General features: G+C 43.5%; 1 protein-coding gene across 1 annotated transcript; it reads right to left on the bottom strand.

The window, feature by feature from the left end:
* Positions 1 to 433: 433 nt before the first annotated feature.
* LOC146207415 (uncharacterized) lies at positions 434 to 2,125 on the bottom strand. The gene is made up of 2 exons (XM_084587193.1): positions 2,071 to 2,125; positions 434 to 1,961 (listed from the first exon to the last, which is right to left on the bottom strand). The coding sequence occupies exon 2, from the start codon at positions 1,941 to 1,943 to the stop codon at positions 747 to 749; it is 1,197 nt and encodes a 398-aa protein (XP_084443319.1). The 5' UTR covers positions 1,944 to 1,961; positions 2,071 to 2,125; the 3' UTR covers positions 434 to 746.
* Between the last annotated feature and the right edge of the window lie 15,642 nt (positions 2,126 to 17,767).

The following is a 17,767-nucleotide window of genomic DNA, read 5'->3' as shown; positions in this document are numbered from 1 at the left end:
GTAGATATCGAGGCCTGCTTTCAGCACGCCGTACGAGCGCGCCCGCGTGGCCTAGAATCGGCATATCTCGGAATCTAAAGGTTCTGGCAGCCCACATTTCTTTGCCACCTTATAATTCAAAGTGCAAAGCCCTAGTTGGCAGTGCCTGACAAATCAGTCATGTCATGTGGTACAACGCAATGCCAAGCCAGTGCACGGCCATTTCACAGGCCAACTACCACGTGCGAGAGCCACGCCCGTCTGTTCGCTCATAACCCTTAACAAAGATTAATGATCGGCCCTATTTGCTGCCAATACTTGAGCACTGAATAACGTCTGCGGTCCAGTCATCAATGCAGCACCGTCCGAAAGTGTTCACGATGATGGTTTCTGCCCAAACTGGGAATACCGGCGTCAGGAGCCAAATACAGAGAAGGTCAAAACTGCAGCAAGTAGTGTAAAAGCCAGCAGTTTATTTGGCAAAAGAGTAAAATGCGCAGTGCAGGAAAATACAGCATGCGGAATACACACGCGCACGACATGCTTATATGTACAAAACCACAGTCACAAGAATGATACGTATGAAAATGTCTTCAAGTAACAGTCATTAGCCGCCCAATAGAACATCACAAAGTTCCGTGGCAGTGTCGTTGGGGCGCGGACATGCTTGTAAAATAGCAGGTGTAGAGCTCCCACGGCGGTCGTCTACCGGCTGTACAAGCGTCGCAGAGGTAGGGAGATGAGACGCCGGAAGACCGAGGTGTCCCCTAGGAACTAGTGGAAATGGGAGCCGGAGACGAAGTTGAGTCCAAGACATTCGATCCCGGGGTGGAAACACCGACAGCAACATTAGAGGTCTGGCCGGAGGAGTCACCACCGTGACCAGAAGAGAAAGCAGATGGGAAGGCATCTGTCACATTTTCAGCAGGCGATGGAACAAAGGAAGCGATCGTTGAAAGTTCTTGCGGCGCTGTTGGCGGGATTTTGCTTGAAGACTCCGGAAACTTAAATCCTCGAGCGTCATTTTGAACTGCAAAGGTAGACAAACCAGAGCCGGCCTGCACAGCGGGAACCATGACAGGAACAGTGATTACCGTCATTGGTATGGTCTTCTGTGGGAGCATGCCTTGCTCGGCCTGGCTATGAACAGACTTGATCGGCACGGCGTTTATGAGGTGATGAAGGATTTGAAACGGCAAGGCGTTGTGCACGAGGTCGTGCGGCTGCTGGTGAGTGTGCTGGTGCATCGAAGAGTTGTGCACGAGGTGGTGCGGCTGCTGGTGAGCGTGCTGGTGCATCGAGGAGCTGTGCACGAGGTGGTGCGGCTGCTGGTGAGCGTGCTGGTGCATCGAGGAGCTGTGCACGAGGTGGTGCGGCTGCTGGTGAGCGTGCTGGTGCATAGAGGCATTGTGCATGAGGTGGTGCGGCTGCTGGTGAGCGTGCTGGTGCATAGAGGCGTTGTGCACGAGGTGGTGCGGCTGCTGGTGAGCGTGCTGGTGCACGGCATGGTGGTTCACGTGATGCTGCGACGTACTGTTAAGCCAGTGGGAGGCGTTTTGAAGAATAGACACAATGGGTGGAACTATACGGTCGACAGCGGTTTGAACGCGAGAGTTCAGCGAGGACAGCACATGCTGCGAAGTGGAGACTACGGACGGCGCTAGGTGCGTGGCAGGCCCAAGGCTCGGGGAATCTTGTTTGTCAGGTATTGGGGCGGCGGGAGTTGCAGGTGGTTGGATTGCTGGCACCTGGACCACTTGACATACAAGTACGGCGGAGGAATGTTCAGAGTTGGTGTGGTGGACATTACCAGGAACGAGGGATTGCTGATGAGCATGGTGCGAATTAACAGGAAGCATGTGCTCCGGGGATGACGATCCAAACGTGCGGGCAGCAGATTGTGCAGAAAGGCCTTGCACAGCAGCAGCCAGCGTGGCAATCAGAAGCAAGACAACGAGATGCATTTTGAAACACCGATTTGCCTGCGCCAGAAGAAAAATTCGAAACACAAAGGAAAATGCTTTAAAACCAATGCGAAAAAATGAAAGCGCTTTAACGACATGCAGAAAGGAAGAAACAAGTGAGACGTACCTTCACCGTCCTCTGTTCCAGCAGTACTGGCTCCGTTGCAAACGTGCGCCTTTTTATATGCTACTGTCTGACATCCAATTGATTTTCATTGGCTGAGCTACATTGAAAGCTTTGTTATCGGTACAGGCGCCTGTAACAGGGCGTTATCTGAAGTTACTGCTGGCGTGATTTGTCAGCGTTTCCATTTCTTTCTGATACCAGCCATCCTTCGTTACACACAAAAGGGGTCTGCTACCAAAAAAAAAAAAAAAAAGAAAGTAGAAAGTAGTTTAACTAGATCCACAACATCGACTGAAGTGACACGCCTCACTTAACAATTTCATCGTTCTGCGTGCTAGCATAAAAGCTGTACCTGGCACTTTCTAAAGTTCGACGTTTTCGCACATTTGTGAAATAATATTTTTGGCTATCATGCAACTTACTTTTAGTGCATTGGTTATGATAGTAGTTTTTATGATTATATTATTTCTGCTACGTTCTTCGGCTGGTGCAGCAAAATTTCGTTCTTCTATTGTTAATCTGACGTGGACATTTTAATAAAAAGTATTGCGGTGCGGCTTCAGGACAAACCTTGTTTGGCCCACTCGTGAATGGTCAGTGGTGTTATTTTCCAACACTAAAGGCGCGGGACTGACCGTGGCCTCAGCTACCTGCTCTCAATTATTATGAGCGGAAAGGCCTTGGCGTACAGTGCAATGTACGTGTGAATTAAACAACCAGATGACCAAAATGTTTCGATCGTCTTTAAAAGCGGATGTCGCGTGCGGACATTAAAGGTTTGGTTTGGTTTGTTTTACAGAGGGTCTCAAAACTGATCAGGCTATGAGGGACGCCAAGCCTTAATAAACCGAACAAAACCTTGCCTGCTTGTATTTACGTTTATTAACATGTGAACATGGTGGCTTTCTTGTTAGCTCTAGTTTTCTCAGTATTGTATCAATGCTTCCTGAAATCGAGAAATTCTCCTCATGTCCGAATAAAAATAAACTGCAGCAGGGATACTACGTCAGTGTCTCGTGCAAACGACACCTCAGGGTTGTTGTCGAAAGTGTCAAGATGCGTCGGTCAATTGTGTATGAACAAATAATTATGGTTTTTTCTTAGAAGATTGTAACCTTATCCACAACCTCTTTAAGGCTCAGAGGCTTCTTCTTAGTATCGCCTCGCTATGAACGAGTGCAAAATACTGCGCATTTTCGGCTCATATTGTTCGTCGGGAGCGCGCTGGGCGTGTGCGCAATTTTGGCAGCTGCTAGATATCTTACGGTAGTAAGGTTGAAAGTTGGGCGAGTTGAATCTTATTCTTATTGAAAGTTGCGCGAAAAACGAGACCAAGGAGTAGAAGGACACAACAAGAGCGCTTAGCGCTCGTGTTGTGTCCTTCTCCTGCCTGGTCCTCGCTTTTTGCGCTACCTTCAATATAGACACCTTGCCCAAACTGCTTCCTTTAGGGCTATGCAACTGCACAGATCCTACAGTAAGCGACTGCTAGCTAAGGGACTTGCAAACGAATGTCAGAACTTCGTTCTTGACGCATTTTTGTTAGGTCGAGTTAGTGCCGCATTGGTCATGAGTCGTTTCGATGCTTGTATCATTTGTGCTTGTTTGGCCATAGTATTAATGAACTGTTCTGCAGCCAACGTGTTTTCGCTGTTAGTAGCATTTGAACCGCTCTGCCGCTAAATGTGTTTCGTTCTACAATTTAATGTTTGCTGTTTCATGATAAATTATTTTTTTTTATCATTATTTTTGTTTATCACGGCTAGACAGAAGTCCGCTAACCTTTATTAGGAACATTCCATGAGCCAAGCTTGCAGTATGTTTCGTACAACTTTATCTGCAATTGTATATTAGTATAGTGACGTACTCCGGAAAAACAAGTCAATGCCTGTGCTAGTATATATTATCTGTCTTACCTCCAGTCTTGTTCGAGATCAAATTAAGGTGCCCCTTCCCCAGTATGCAGCAACAGGCCAGGGTCACCTTGCCACCGGCTGAGCTCTTCGCTTTGCCTGTTAGAAAAATAATTGCTGTCTTTCGTGCTCGCGTTGTGCATCGTATGTTGTCATCTCCATCAGCTTCTACGCATGCGCAATAGATTTGGAGCAGAGCTATCTTATCGCCCTGTTGAGTTGCGTTAATCGGATCCAAAATCTTCTCGTGTGCCACCAGCAACGTCCCACAACTACAAATTTCGCTTATCTTTGACTGAAGCCTGACCTTGAAACCCTTGTCCTGAAACGAAATTGAAATTGCGACGTGCTAAGCGCAATTCGCATTCGGCCTAAGCATGCTGTAAATTGTCCGTCGCACTGTCAGTAAGAGAGCGGGGCGTGACATAGGGGGCCGCTTCGCAGACGTGGCTACCAGGGGCTTTATATGCGCGCCAGCAGGTGGTATAAAAACGTTGACGACGCGAGCTGACACCAAGGCGACGAGAGCTCTTTTTTTTTTTTTTTTTTGTAGTTAACGTAGTCATAAAAAAATTTGTAAAGAAATAAAGGGTACTCAGTGAATAAAAACAGTTTGGTAATTCAGTCTAGGAAAGAGCTATATTATGGCCCTGCGTCCACGCAGCACATATGTGGACGGATTGTTCGGCGGGAGAAACGCTGCTGCCTGACGCAAATTCTCGTTTGCCTCAGCTCATGGGTGATCCACAAAGGTTTCTCATAATGTCATTCAGGTGGCGCCGTAAAATTCGTTCCTCGCTTTGTCGCTATGATGGTGCCCTAAGGGATTTTCGCGACCGATTTATCTACCTTGGCTCTTCTTCAATTACTAAGTCATTGCGTGCCGGTAAAAATCCGTAAATCGACTATTAAACCCACCCCAGCCCGGGTGCACCAGTGCCGACGGTAAGGTGAGCGCCAAAAGTGCGTGGTAGGTCCGCCGGACTTCGCAGTCTTCATGCGCTTCCGCTTATAGCGAGAGCTAGAAAGCTGTATTTCGGTCGCTCGAGTGCTGTTTTTTTTTCTTTTTCTTTCTTTTTCTTTTTTTTGCGAAACTAGCTAAGTCCGGGAAAGTGTCATCGTGAGTGTGCCGTGAGGCCCAGAAACTTCTTCGCACTTCTGTCGCTGTAAACCCTAAAAGATTTAATGCCACGTTCAGACTAAAATCAGGAGAACATCTTCCCTAAGGCGCCGCGTACCGGAAGGACTGGATTACCCGAACCTCAAGGGAGCTTTTTGACAAACTTTGCCACTTTCCGGGCGGAACTGGCCGGCATCTACAATAACTTCCTTCTATATCCTTTTTTAAGCCTGCGGCTGGTGGTCCGTTTGTTGAAAAGGAAAAAAAAGAATCTGAACTTTCAGCACACATACTGGAGGAACCAGCGTGTCAGCGGAAGCCGCTGTGCGTTATCGAATGACGCAAAGCGAAAAAAATTTCAATTTACCGTCGCGGCGCTTTGACGGAACACCTTCACTCGAAAGCCGAGGTGTTAGGAGGACGGGCGCCGATGAGAGAGGGAGAAGGTATGTGCGAGAGCTTGTAGCTACGCAATGATTGAACAGTCTACGTCACAATGCCGTGTTGTGTGTTTTGGTAGCATTCAGTGTTGCAAACGTTTGAACGAAATCAGGAAGCTATATATATATATATATATATATATATATATATATATATATATATATATATATATATATATATATATATATATATATATATATATATATATATATATATATATATATATAATACAGGAAAAGCCAGTCCTTTCTCTTGCTTCAAACCCTCTCCTAAACCAATTCCACAATCTCACACAATGTCCACGCGTTCGTCTACCGCCATATTCAGTGAAATCTGATTTGTGTCGTGATTATAAAAAAGATCGAAGTGTATTGCGCTGTCCAGCTAGAACGGGAGAAGAGAAGGGGGGGGGGGGGGGGCAATTCATTAGCATTGACACAGGTGGCGAAGGCAAAGCGACGAAACCAGCGCAAAAACTATCAGATATGTTTCGATAAAACAGCTCTGAAGTGCGTGCAATTGATGTCAGCAGTTCCCCCTGATCTATTCACATTATTATGAAAGCATGCAAAACAGATCTAATTATGTATATTAGAAATCGATTGACGCTCGTTATGGTCATCACTGCTCAAGCAACGGCATCACGACACGGCATATGCCTAGCGACTTGTTTCCCGCTGTGATTACCCTCTTTCTCTGATCGCGTGTTCTTTACTGTAATAGAAGAGACATCTGGGCGAGTTGGTACGGTGACATGGTGAATAAACAGCGCTACAGACTAGGACGGAGGCGCCCGTTCTATTTGTTCTTGGCCTCCATCCTAGTCTGTAGCGCTGTTTATTCATCATGTCAAGCGTGTTCTTTATTTGACTTCTGGCATTACATCCCAGGGCTAACCTTAGAGCGCTGCTCTTAGACGCTTGTTTGTGGGTTCCGTGCAGTGTTGGCCTCGGTGGTGTAACCTACCGAGAAGCAAAGCGGGTGATGACGCTCCCTCCGTACCGGTGGGTGATGGAAAACAGTCAGGCCGAGCAGAGGCGAGTTGCCAGTGTCCAGTCAAAGCGTTATCGGCATATAGCGCTGAATTTTCTCTATTTCAGAATCTATAATTCGATTACTTCTACATCTGCGCTCGAACCCCGCATTACTGAGTAGCGCTAGTATAGGCGAACTTCTTTTCTACTACCTGTCGCGCATTAAATTCCATCCTCTGTGGGGATTTTGTCTTTGGTTGATTTGTCATTTCGGCGTTTCGTCCAAGCAGCTTATCGCTGCGTTTATGTTTCTTTTCGCGTGACGTGGCTAGCGCCTAAACATGTTTGCACTGAAATACGATCGGATATAAGAGTTATTTCTATAGACGAAAATAAATGTGACAAGACAGAGCTACGTACAGAAGTCGGCGACGGAGACAAAGAATCACGTTACTATCAAAGCGATAAGCGTGAATACCGATCCTTCGAGGCTCCAGGCTTATATACACAGATGCCCAAAAAGCTTCCCTTGTGTGCTCCTGCAAAGCACCGAGGTGCGCGGCGCATGTCGGTGTGGGCGTTCTTTTTATAGAAGACAAATGTGATGACAGTTTCGCGCACTTCCTAGCCCAGCATTAGAAAATATCCGAAGTCATGTGACAAGCTTTCTTGAACACACTATAATTTTGTATAGTGTGGAAAGTTTTTTTTTCGCGGTCAAGTAGGGTAGGTGTAGTAGGTATGTGGGGTTTAACACTCTCAGCGACATATAGAGGCCTAAAAGATGCCGTAGTGTGGAACTCCAGATAAATTTATGGCCTACTTCACTCGCCGATCTGGAGAAGAGCCGTTAATCCGCGATAGACCACAAAATTTGTCTGAGCCACTAAGGTCTTGCGATTTGAATAGGAATCGCTAATTTGAAGCAGTTTCTGAATTTTGAAGGAAATGTGTTTTTGGACGCGAAAGAAAATACGCTATTATTTAACCTAAGGTTCTTTCATGTACGCAGACAGACATTGAAGAAACCCCGAAAATTTTCAACATTTTTGCCTCCATAGAAGCGCGGACACTGCGCCTGCTCAGTAACCCGCGATCTTGGTATCGGCGGTAGATAACTGAGCCCCTTCAGCGGATGTAGTCAGTTTCTTTAACTGTGGCTGTCTCCAGGTAGATGTTATCGTGCTAGGAGGATTTTTTTTATTGCGTAACCTAGTTCGCCTAAATATTTTTACAGCCTAAGCTGGCGTGTCTCCTCAACGCAGGTATTCGCTAGTATCATTCCGTTATATCTCTTTCATCTTGATCAGATGGGTACACGCGGAAGATTATCATCACAGAACTCTCTCCGTAATCAACATTAGCCGTCTTAGCGCGTTAACCGTAACTCGAAGAGTTATTAACAGCGGACTGGTCTGGTTAATTAGCCACCATAGAAGAAATATGTGAGAAAAATCGTCATATTGTACAAGGTGGGGATGATCTGTTTTCCCTTGGTAACGTATTTATTTTGGAGCAGAAAGAATATTTTCCATGTGGCTATATAACGACCTTATATAACGGCTATATAACCTCCGGCTGTATAACAAACATAAATTATTGTGCCATGAAAACGCGAGTGATGTACACATTGAACAATATACATTAGCTTAATTAGACTCCGCGCCAGCCAGTGTGCACTCCAGCACTGCCCAGAAAAAAAAAAGGTGTTTTTTTTTTCTTTTTTACGCCACGACAATTACCGACCTAGTCTGTGGGCAACATCATTTCTGCATTAATTTCCTCAGAAGGCTAGCGCAGGGGGAACACATGCGCCCGCACCCCTGCAGTGTTTCCCGTGCCGATCTGAGTTTGCAATTGGTTAAGCTCCTCCCATTATTGCCCAGCGATCTTGAGAATGCTTCATTCAAAACGGTCATTTGATGCTAGCCGTACATTATGCTTTTACTGATTTATTTATGTTTAGCGTGACACGGATTCACTTGTTTACAGACTCGACTAATTGGTTTATTAAGAACAGTACCCTCGTGCATTAATAAACAATTCGGTATATGCAGCGGTATATGCAACGATATGCAACGAAATATGTCATCAAACAAATGCGGGCTTGTTAAGACTTCCGCTACTAAGATATTGTGCGCTTTGAAACGAACAAATAAATGTCACTCCCAGTACGAGACAAGCTTCGGAATGAAGGGTGTTCAATTAATTGTTATTAAATTTACACAAAAACGATGCAGTGTTGTGGAGTCATTTTAACTGAGCTAATTTTTCTTTTCACAGCAACTTTTATTCGTAACTTGAGGTGGAATTGCTCTAATTTGCGTTGAGTAGCACAATACGCGTTCCTTTATTTTGATTTTCTTGAGCGTAATTTTCCACGATCTGTTTTAACACAAAGCCAGCATTGTTTTAGATTATCACGATGTAATACTATCTCGTGTTCTAATTTGAGCTGCCTCAAACACGCTTCGATTCAAAGAAGTCAGGCACAGAAATGGGTAATGAGAGAAAAAAAGTGTTTCCAATTACTACGCTGACTTTTCTGGGACTTTGGATAATTCTTCATATATATATATATATATATATATATATATATATATATATATATATATATATATATATATATATATATATATATATATATATATATATATATATGTGTATAGAAGACACTTTCAGAATAGGCAAGGCCACAATGAACGCCTACGTTTTCCGACATGTGCTATGCCATGAAAAAATGATCACGGCTCTTTGACGTATCTACTTAGCGCCTTATTGTACCAGCGCCATCTTCCGCGCTACGGTGACTAAGCGGTCATGTTCTCAACTACTGAGCTTGAGTCCCCGCTTCCAAGCGCGGCCGCGCGAAACACAAAAGGCGCCCGTGCGCTGTGGGAGTGCAGTCTAAATATTATAGAGCAGGCTTCTGTTGTTGAAATGTTCCCACACTTACGTTAAAGAAGATATGACGCTTACTTAGGTTTATATGCAAGCGCACCAGCGGCTTATGTCACCGCATGAATAAAGTATTTCCTGACATTGGCTAGGCTGTAGGTGACGGCAAGCTTTATAACCAAAGCATGGCCCGTTCTTTTTTACACGGGGGGGGGGGGGGGGGGGGGGGCTGCATCAGTCGTCGTTAAGAATCTCTCTCTCTCTCTGTATATATATATATATAGGATGCGAGAACATTTAACGTACTTGGCCGCTTAAAAAATAATAGAGCGAAGGGTACGCTTCATTTAAAGAAACATTTTATTAGACTCGACGTTTCGATCGGAGACCCATCTTTCTCAAGAGTGAATCTTCTTCTCTCAAGATTCACTCTTGAGAAAGATCGGTCTCCGATCGAAACGTCGAGTCTAATAAAATGTTTCTTTAAATGAAGCGTACCCTTCGCTCTATTATATACATATATATATATATATATATATATATATATATATATATATATATATATATATATATATAAATCATGCATGTAACCAAGTACGCTGATAGTCCAAACAGGTGTGCATGAAATTGTGAAATGATGAAGCGTTCTTTTTCCATAGCAACGACAATGTCTTTTTTTCTACTTATTTGTGTGCTCTCTCCGATCAGAAAATATACACCCGCGGCCTGCGTTACGCTGCAACGCGAGCTTCCATATATTAGAAAGCCAGTGTTACCTCAAATCGTGGCAAAGAGGCCTGGTTTTCCCGATTTCGGCAGAAGTCACGATCGTTTCGAGCTTGTGAGTAAAGGACGTTTGGATAATGACCATGGAGTCGGCGTCATCATGGAATGGCTTCTCTTTGCTGTTTGCAGATGCTCGTTCTGTGCAGCAATTATGCATGGCACGGACGCGCACGTTTCGGTGTCCTATTCGACGCCACTCGCCGCTGTCTTCTCTAAGGCAAGCACTTCGAGAGGCCCCTAGGGGCACCCGAAAGCCCTTCGAAGGGAGAGCAATGTTTTTTCGGTGAGAGCTAGAACGCGGGCACAGGAAGGCGCTCATTATACGCGGCAGTGACTGCAGGTTCTCCTGATTTCCATGAAGTGCGCGGTCTCGATAAGTTAAAATTCTAAAACGGAAGTCGCTATTAGGACGCTGGGACCCAAAAATGTGGAATAACGACTCAACATGCGTTGTGTCGCAAGAGAAGCCCTACGAAGCACTACAATGCGGATCATTAAAGGACTGTTAACGTCTTAGGTTTTGTTACTTTTCCCCATTTTTTCCCCAAATTAAAAATGTTCCTCAATCCTGAAGAGACTCTGAAGATATACGGATTGAATTGAATACGGTGCAATGCAATGGCACATTCTCATTCTAAAATGCATCTTATAATATCTTGATATTGCTCTTGTCTTGGAAGCAATGCTTTTAGACATGAATTGCTTGTATCTCTCGTTATCGACACACCGCCTGTGGCCTTGGCGCCATACCGGCGAATTCGTGGTTTCGTGTGTTACGCCTTAGTGCTTAAATGCTAAGTTGCTGCTGGAGCAGCACATGTATCAGCACATCTCTTCCTAATTCGCTTGTAGGCAGGGTCAGCTCACAGCGCGAAGGAATCTACGCTCTGACCTCCAAGCTCACACCACGCATGCGCATTTCTGGTCGCACTTAACGAGCTAGGCGACAGCATCGACTTGCCGTTGTTACTGTAGCTTCATGATGAAAATGAGATAGTAGTCATTGCCTTTGTAACGTGTGATAATCTTGATGATTCCCCAGGCAAATCAGGAGACGAAAAAAAAAAAAGGAAGAGGGAAAAAAAAGAATATAAGGGAGAACCCACACCAGATCTCGTAGCGCTATCTATCGATACAACACGACACTGCTTGAAGCACGCAAAACGAAAACCGAGCAGGAGACGCCAAGAGGTGCTGCCCAGTGTGCTACGCCGATAAAAGACCCCTTTCATGCTTAATCTATTCTCGATAACAAGAGAAGCAGTGATTTCTAATCCATCCTCAGCAGATAGACGCTGTGTGTCAAGTACTCAAGTATGCCCAAAAGGCAGCACGTAAAGCAGTCTAATTAATAGAAACCTGTTTGCGTTGTGCTCAGCTTTAGGGAACATGGATTAGGTCGGGGGCTTTATGAGCGACCGAGTCTGGTTCCGGCGCTCACTGCAAGGGCTAAACGAAACGCGATAGCAACAAAACAATATGTAACAATTAATATTGTGTATCTTAGATCCCGGAGTAAAGACAAAAGCACATTCCTGCTTCTTGTAGCGAAATGTTTAATGTTGCTTTCGTTGACTGCGGTGTGAGGTATAGTGTTCCATGGTCATTTTTATTTTCCAGGATGGGAATAGTGAAACGTGTGTTGTCTCGATCTGCTGCTGTGGTGGTTCCTATAGCCCTGTTAGAGCATTCTTGTAACAAGCATGACATTCCCTCCCCCATTTTAAAAAGAAAAAAAAAACGAACAAACAATTACCTCTTTCGGGACCGTAAATGGTGGCAATTCTGACCAAACTGTGGATAAAAAATCAACAAATGAACGTCGTGCACCATTTATCAAAATGTATCTCTTTGAATACTTTTTCATACTAGCTAGCTAGCTAGCAAGCAAGCAAGCAAGCAAGCAAGCAAGCAAAGCAAAGCAAAGCAAAGCAAAGCAAAGCAAAGCAAAGCAAAGCAAAGCAAGCAAGCACACATGCTAATAATGGCAAGTATGTCCTCCGCTAAACAGTGTACTTTCTCTACATCACTTAACCTTCTTCATGTTTGGTCAATATAGACCACAACAGTGACCTATGCTACCACGATTTCGGCAGCCGATCCACTGTGAATATAAATTTGCATTCCCGAAATCGGACCACGCGTCAGTCTCCTCGTGTTGTAGCTGCGATATATAGCCCTGTGCGGGACATAAAGAAAAACAATGATAAAAAGGGGGCCTAAGAAGTAGACATAGCACACTTTATTCACACTCAACGTATTGGACAGTTATGCCTTGTTACGCGCCTGAGAAAGAATGTCTCCCAGCGGTGACAAGATGCTTCCCCGCATTCTGCCTCTATGTGAGGCAGAGCACGCTTTTCAGGAAATGCGGTGCTGATCCTGCTTGATGGCGGATGTGGGAGCAGCCCTCAACTAGCACATCAGTGCGCCTTCAATTATATCGTCTCTACGAAGCGGTCCGATCACCACATAGCATCCCGTTTACTACAGCAGATATTTGAAAGGACAATTACTGCGTAAGGAAGTTAGCGCAGCCCGCAAGAAACTATAGTCTTTTAAAACTTCATCCTGGCAGCACCTAACAAGCGCTTCCAAATTCACGCGGAAATGAATGCTCTTTTCTTCATGATTTGTATCGTGTCTCTGCTTTACATAATAAATTACTACATTTAGTGCATATTTATCGCAAGCATACATTACAAAAGCAGAAATTAAAACAGATCTATGATGTACAGTAATTATCAAAAACATTTTGGGTGAAACTTACTCTGCATTTAATGGAGTGTGATAGGGTGAGTGGCTATTGTTGGTTTCAGCTGTATCGGTGAAACTACTGCAAATTTTAATTGCTGTTGTTTTGTGCAATCGCTAGTAATGCTTGTGGCTTTAAACTTCTGCAGTTTTCTTACTACAGTGCTTTTGTTCCTTTTCGAGCTTCAGTACTAAAATTCAGGCTCTTATTGAATTAAGCGTACGTTTTCTCAGTGACTCAAATATTACGCCCATGATACCTTGCACGTGAGTTCTACGTGCAGCGGCCTTAAAATAAACCTAAAAAGAATCGTGTGGCGGTTTAGGTTCGCTAAGCGCAGATATGAATGTTTAAGGAAAAATTAGCACACGTTTAGCTAATCTATGCTTGCTTGAGCTTTACTCTACAACGTACTACCATGTTCAGCGAAGTATTTAACGGGTGCCGTAGGCCATTATTAGTATAAAGGAGGCCTAATTTGAGTATTTAGTGAAATTTTGTCGCACGACATGAAGACAAGGACGGCGACGACATCCGAAGGGTGGCTTTAAAGACTGGCACCTTACACGTAATAAAACCAGCTACCAAATGGCGCTGTGATGTAACGTCGTAGTCACAGAAGGCAATATCTCTTTAATACGCCGAAAAAAAAGTTAAGCTTTCATTTGGCCGTATGAGAGAACTTCAAATTATTTAATTTTGCTCATGGACATAGTAACATATATTTAATGAATTTTTAAGTTCAGGCTATTCAAAGCAAATTGCAATATATTTTGAGAAAAATTACGCACTATGCTATAAACAGATACACAAGGAAGCAGCACAAATAACGTATACACAGGACAAGCGCACACTGACAATTAGAGTTTATTCATGACAGGGTTACATTTAAAACAGCGCATGCGCGTCCTTTGATAAAGTGAGTCTCCAAACCTCATTGCACAGGAAGTGTCACATCCCTACGCACCTACTCTCCTTTATTAGTTTAATCTTATCATTTGATGGCATAACTGATGGTGTGCTTACGCGCTTGTTTTCTCTAGCTTCCCATATTTGAAACGCTTTTATTATTTCCCTTTCTTTTCTTTGTTTTGAACGGACTAATAGGGTGGTTCTTTCCAATTGTGGCGTACTCTAGTGTAAATAATCTTACACATATATTTACACTGATCATTTAGTCTCGTGCTAGGGCACCTGGCGGTTTGGCCTGTGTAACTCATTCCCTACGAAAAAGGAATGCTATACACAACGCCAGTATCATATTCAACAAATCTTTCTTTGTGCGCAATTTCGCATGTGCTGACTCTTTCCTTCAGATCTTTACTCATTTTATGGTAGAGGCTCATTAATTTTTTCGGAGCCGCGAACACGAGGTGAACGTCATACTTACTTGTTATTTTCTTTAAAGCATGGGATACTTTGAGTACATTCGGAATAACGACCACATTAGTAGCTTGCCCTGAATTCTTTTTTTTTTTTTTGCGTCCATTTGCTGTCCCTCAACGTTAGTAGGTACTTTTCCACAACTGAAGTTAAAAGGGCATCAGGGTATACATTAAACCTTAACCTATCAACTTGTCTCGCGAGGCTATGCTCTATTTGATGAAAACATTATTGCTAAATGCATTGCGAAACGCTAATAAATGCTGGACTCCTTTTCCCTAGTTTAGAATACGCGGAATGATAGTTTAACAAGTTTGTTTTTTCAATTTCTTCAGGTACGTCTAGCATGTGTGCTTTTCAGCTCCCTTAAATTCCATGTCTAAGAATCTAACCATCGAATTCCGTGGAACCTCAAACATAAGACTCAGCCCTACAAAAACATCTGAAAAGGCGTCTAAGGTAGGGTTTACAGCCAGGATATTTGTATTCACAAGAGCAAAACAAAACAAGACATCCTCTGCAAATCTAAATGCCTATAGTAAATCAAACCGTGCCAAAGTTGATTTCAAAGTCCGATTTTCTTTCGCCATGTAAATTTCTGAAATGACCAGAAAGCTCGGAAGCTCAGGAAGCAAGCGGCTGACCTTTGTGCAAGTCTAGACTTAATTGGCACAACTTGCCAAACAAGCGAATGAATGTAAACAGGTGAACCTGACGCCAATGTTTACGGTGAAAATGCACAAGGAAGGGAACCCGTTCCGGAACATCATTGATGACAGGGCCACTACGCAAAGAGGTGTTGCACACCTTTTTCAAGAGCACCTTTCAAGACTGCGACTGAATGACCCTTTTAAGATCCAAGGCTCCGAGCACGTCATTGCCTTCCTGAAAGAAGGACCGCCAACCGTTACCTGTGTGTCTGTGGACGTTAAACATATGTACTGTAGTATACCCGCAGCGGCAGCCTTGTCTGCCGTGGAAGAATGCATTGATCAGTTTGGGGCGGTCAAGGCCCAGAACGAGTCCTGTCTTAGCATCTCAGTTTCTCTACAATTGCTGCAAAAATACCTTAGTTGATTATTTGTAAAATTCGGCTTGAAATGGTACATACAAAACAGTGGTATTAGCACAGGGTCTTACATTGCGCCGGTCATTTCCGACGTTTGCATAGAGAAAGGGGATCAGACCTTGAAATCAAATTTGGCACGGTTTGATTTACAGGAGGCATTTAGATTTAGAGCGCCACACTGGGGGAATTTTGCAGTTACCTGCAAAAATCTTTTTCTTCACCGCTGAAGGAATAAAGGGTTCCGAGCCGCTCCTGCACGAATCCCACACTCGGGTGTGTGAACGCCGACAACGCTAACACCGACATCGCCGATGGCAGATTTTCTGGATAACTGCGTCTTTAACATTGTCGTGGAAATACGAGAATGTGTAAAATAAGTGTGCAAGAGACAGGCGTAAAATATATTGATAAGAAATCCAATTCAACATGAAAGCGTCGAGAACATAGGAGGAACTAGGCATAAGCATATGACACACAGAGAATAAACTTACCGTCCGATCGATCAATTGAGGCATGTATTACAATACGAGCCGGAGAATCTACTGCGATAATTTTAGGAAACAGTAAAAGGATACCTTAGTCAGGTTCATAAAGAATAACAACAATATTTCTGATGATTAACGTTTTTTTTTTCAAAACCAATTTTGCTTTCTGCGTCTAAAAAGCTTTGATTGGTGTGCTTTTTACTGCAGCTTTTTTTTTTTCTCTTTCGAAAATAAATTGAGATTAATTTGGCTGTGCAGTACTGATTATCGTTTGTTTGGACCGCTAAAGTTGTCAGCTGCTGACATAGGAGGATGAATCCTGACAGGAGTTGCTGTATAATACAAAAAACATAAACAAAACAATGATGCTGGTATCAGTTTGACGGCTCGTGCGCTCGCGCTTTTGCCGACATGATTCAAATGAAAGCAGCCATATGCGCGCTGATATCTTCGGAGTGAAATTCCCCACTCGATGTTTCCAGAGAAACTTTATGTTTCTCTGGATGTTTCCAGAGAAATTTTATTACAGCGTGGTTTCGACCCAGTGCGTTTTGATACCTGCACGTGAAAACATGAAGTGACGCCATAATAACTGGGATTACCCTATGTGCTTTGAAGGGGAAATGACTGAAACATAGGGAGCGCAGTAATCTTTCTTTTTTTTTCCCTGTAATCCACTTTACTTACCATTTGCCTTTGCCTTGGCAGCCCTCGAACGTGAATATTCTGAGGAACCAAAACTTTTTTGGAGAAGCCGCTTTGCTGGCCTAATGCGAACATGGAGACAGCGGCCGCAAGGATAGAGCCAAACCTGTTTTCGTTAATATTCTGCGAAGGCCGAATTAGGTCGTCTCCACCCAGCACTCTGTAAGATGCGAGAGAGCGCTCAGCACTTACGAAGAATGAAACGATATACGACCTACAAAATACTCTCACATAGAAAAGGCTCCCGAACAGATCTTGATCTACTTTTTTCTTCCGTCACGTGCCATGCGTGAACATCGAAAGAACCAGATAAAGGTAGCAGAAAGAATCGTAAAGAAAAAAAAAAAACGCGAGCTTTCAGGTAGAAAGACGTCGTAAAAAATACGAAGTTTGACCTCCAGAGGGCAGGAAATGGAGCACTTGTTTTGTATTCGAAGGAAAAGAAATAAAAAAATAAAGAAGCAACCTTGAGTATGCCAGGTGACCGCTGGGACGGCGCGTGGCAGATTCTCTATCGGAATAAACAACAAATGTAGTTCCGCTTACTAGGTCAATGTTATTTGGTTTCGGTACAATTCAAGGCGTTGTTCCTTGCAGTGTGCTTCAATCGAAGAGCGCTGTCTCTCCGCTCGGTAAGGTGATTTGCCTTTATCCGGTTGCAATGACTTAATTTTCGGAGAAAAGAAATTAAGTGAACGTCTTTCGCTTGCAGCCACTACATATCTTTTTTTTATTTTGCTATCATTTCTTTGGTTTTGTTTAGAAGGGAGTTTTTTTTTTGTGTGTGTGTTTTGCACTCAGTGATCAATGGAATAAACTTGGATTCCCCTCGTACATTCTGCAACACCTTTGATTAAATATCGATAATCCGAGGCAAGTTCTATCTTTTAAAGCTGCGATCACGTGTGTAAGGAGAGCCAAATAGATCTGAAAGGAATGGAGGCACGAGAACTTTTTCCGCAGTCTATGGGCAGCATTTATGTTTGATGCCTAACGCGGGTTGCACACTCTTCGAGTGACTTGGACTTAGACTGTGAATTTATTTCTGTCAGAGTATACTGAATGGTTCAAAGAATATATATATATATATATATATATATATATATATATATATATATATATATATATATATATATATATATATATATTTATATTGCATTCTCTTGAA

The sequence above is a fragment of the Amblyomma maculatum genome, chromosome 1, assembly GCF_055883805.1.
Source record: "Amblyomma maculatum isolate TAMU_Amacu chromosome 1, ASM5588380v1, whole genome shotgun sequence".
NCBI lineage: Eukaryota > Metazoa > Arthropoda > Arachnida > Ixodida > Ixodidae > Amblyomma > Amblyomma maculatum.
This window is presented reverse-complemented; position numbering and strand designations above follow the sequence as displayed.

Coding starts and splice junctions, on each gene's coding strand:
- LOC146207415 (XM_084587193.1), bottom strand. CDS start 1,943: ATGCATCTCGTTGTCTTGCTTCTGATTGCCACGCTGGCTGCTGCTGTG.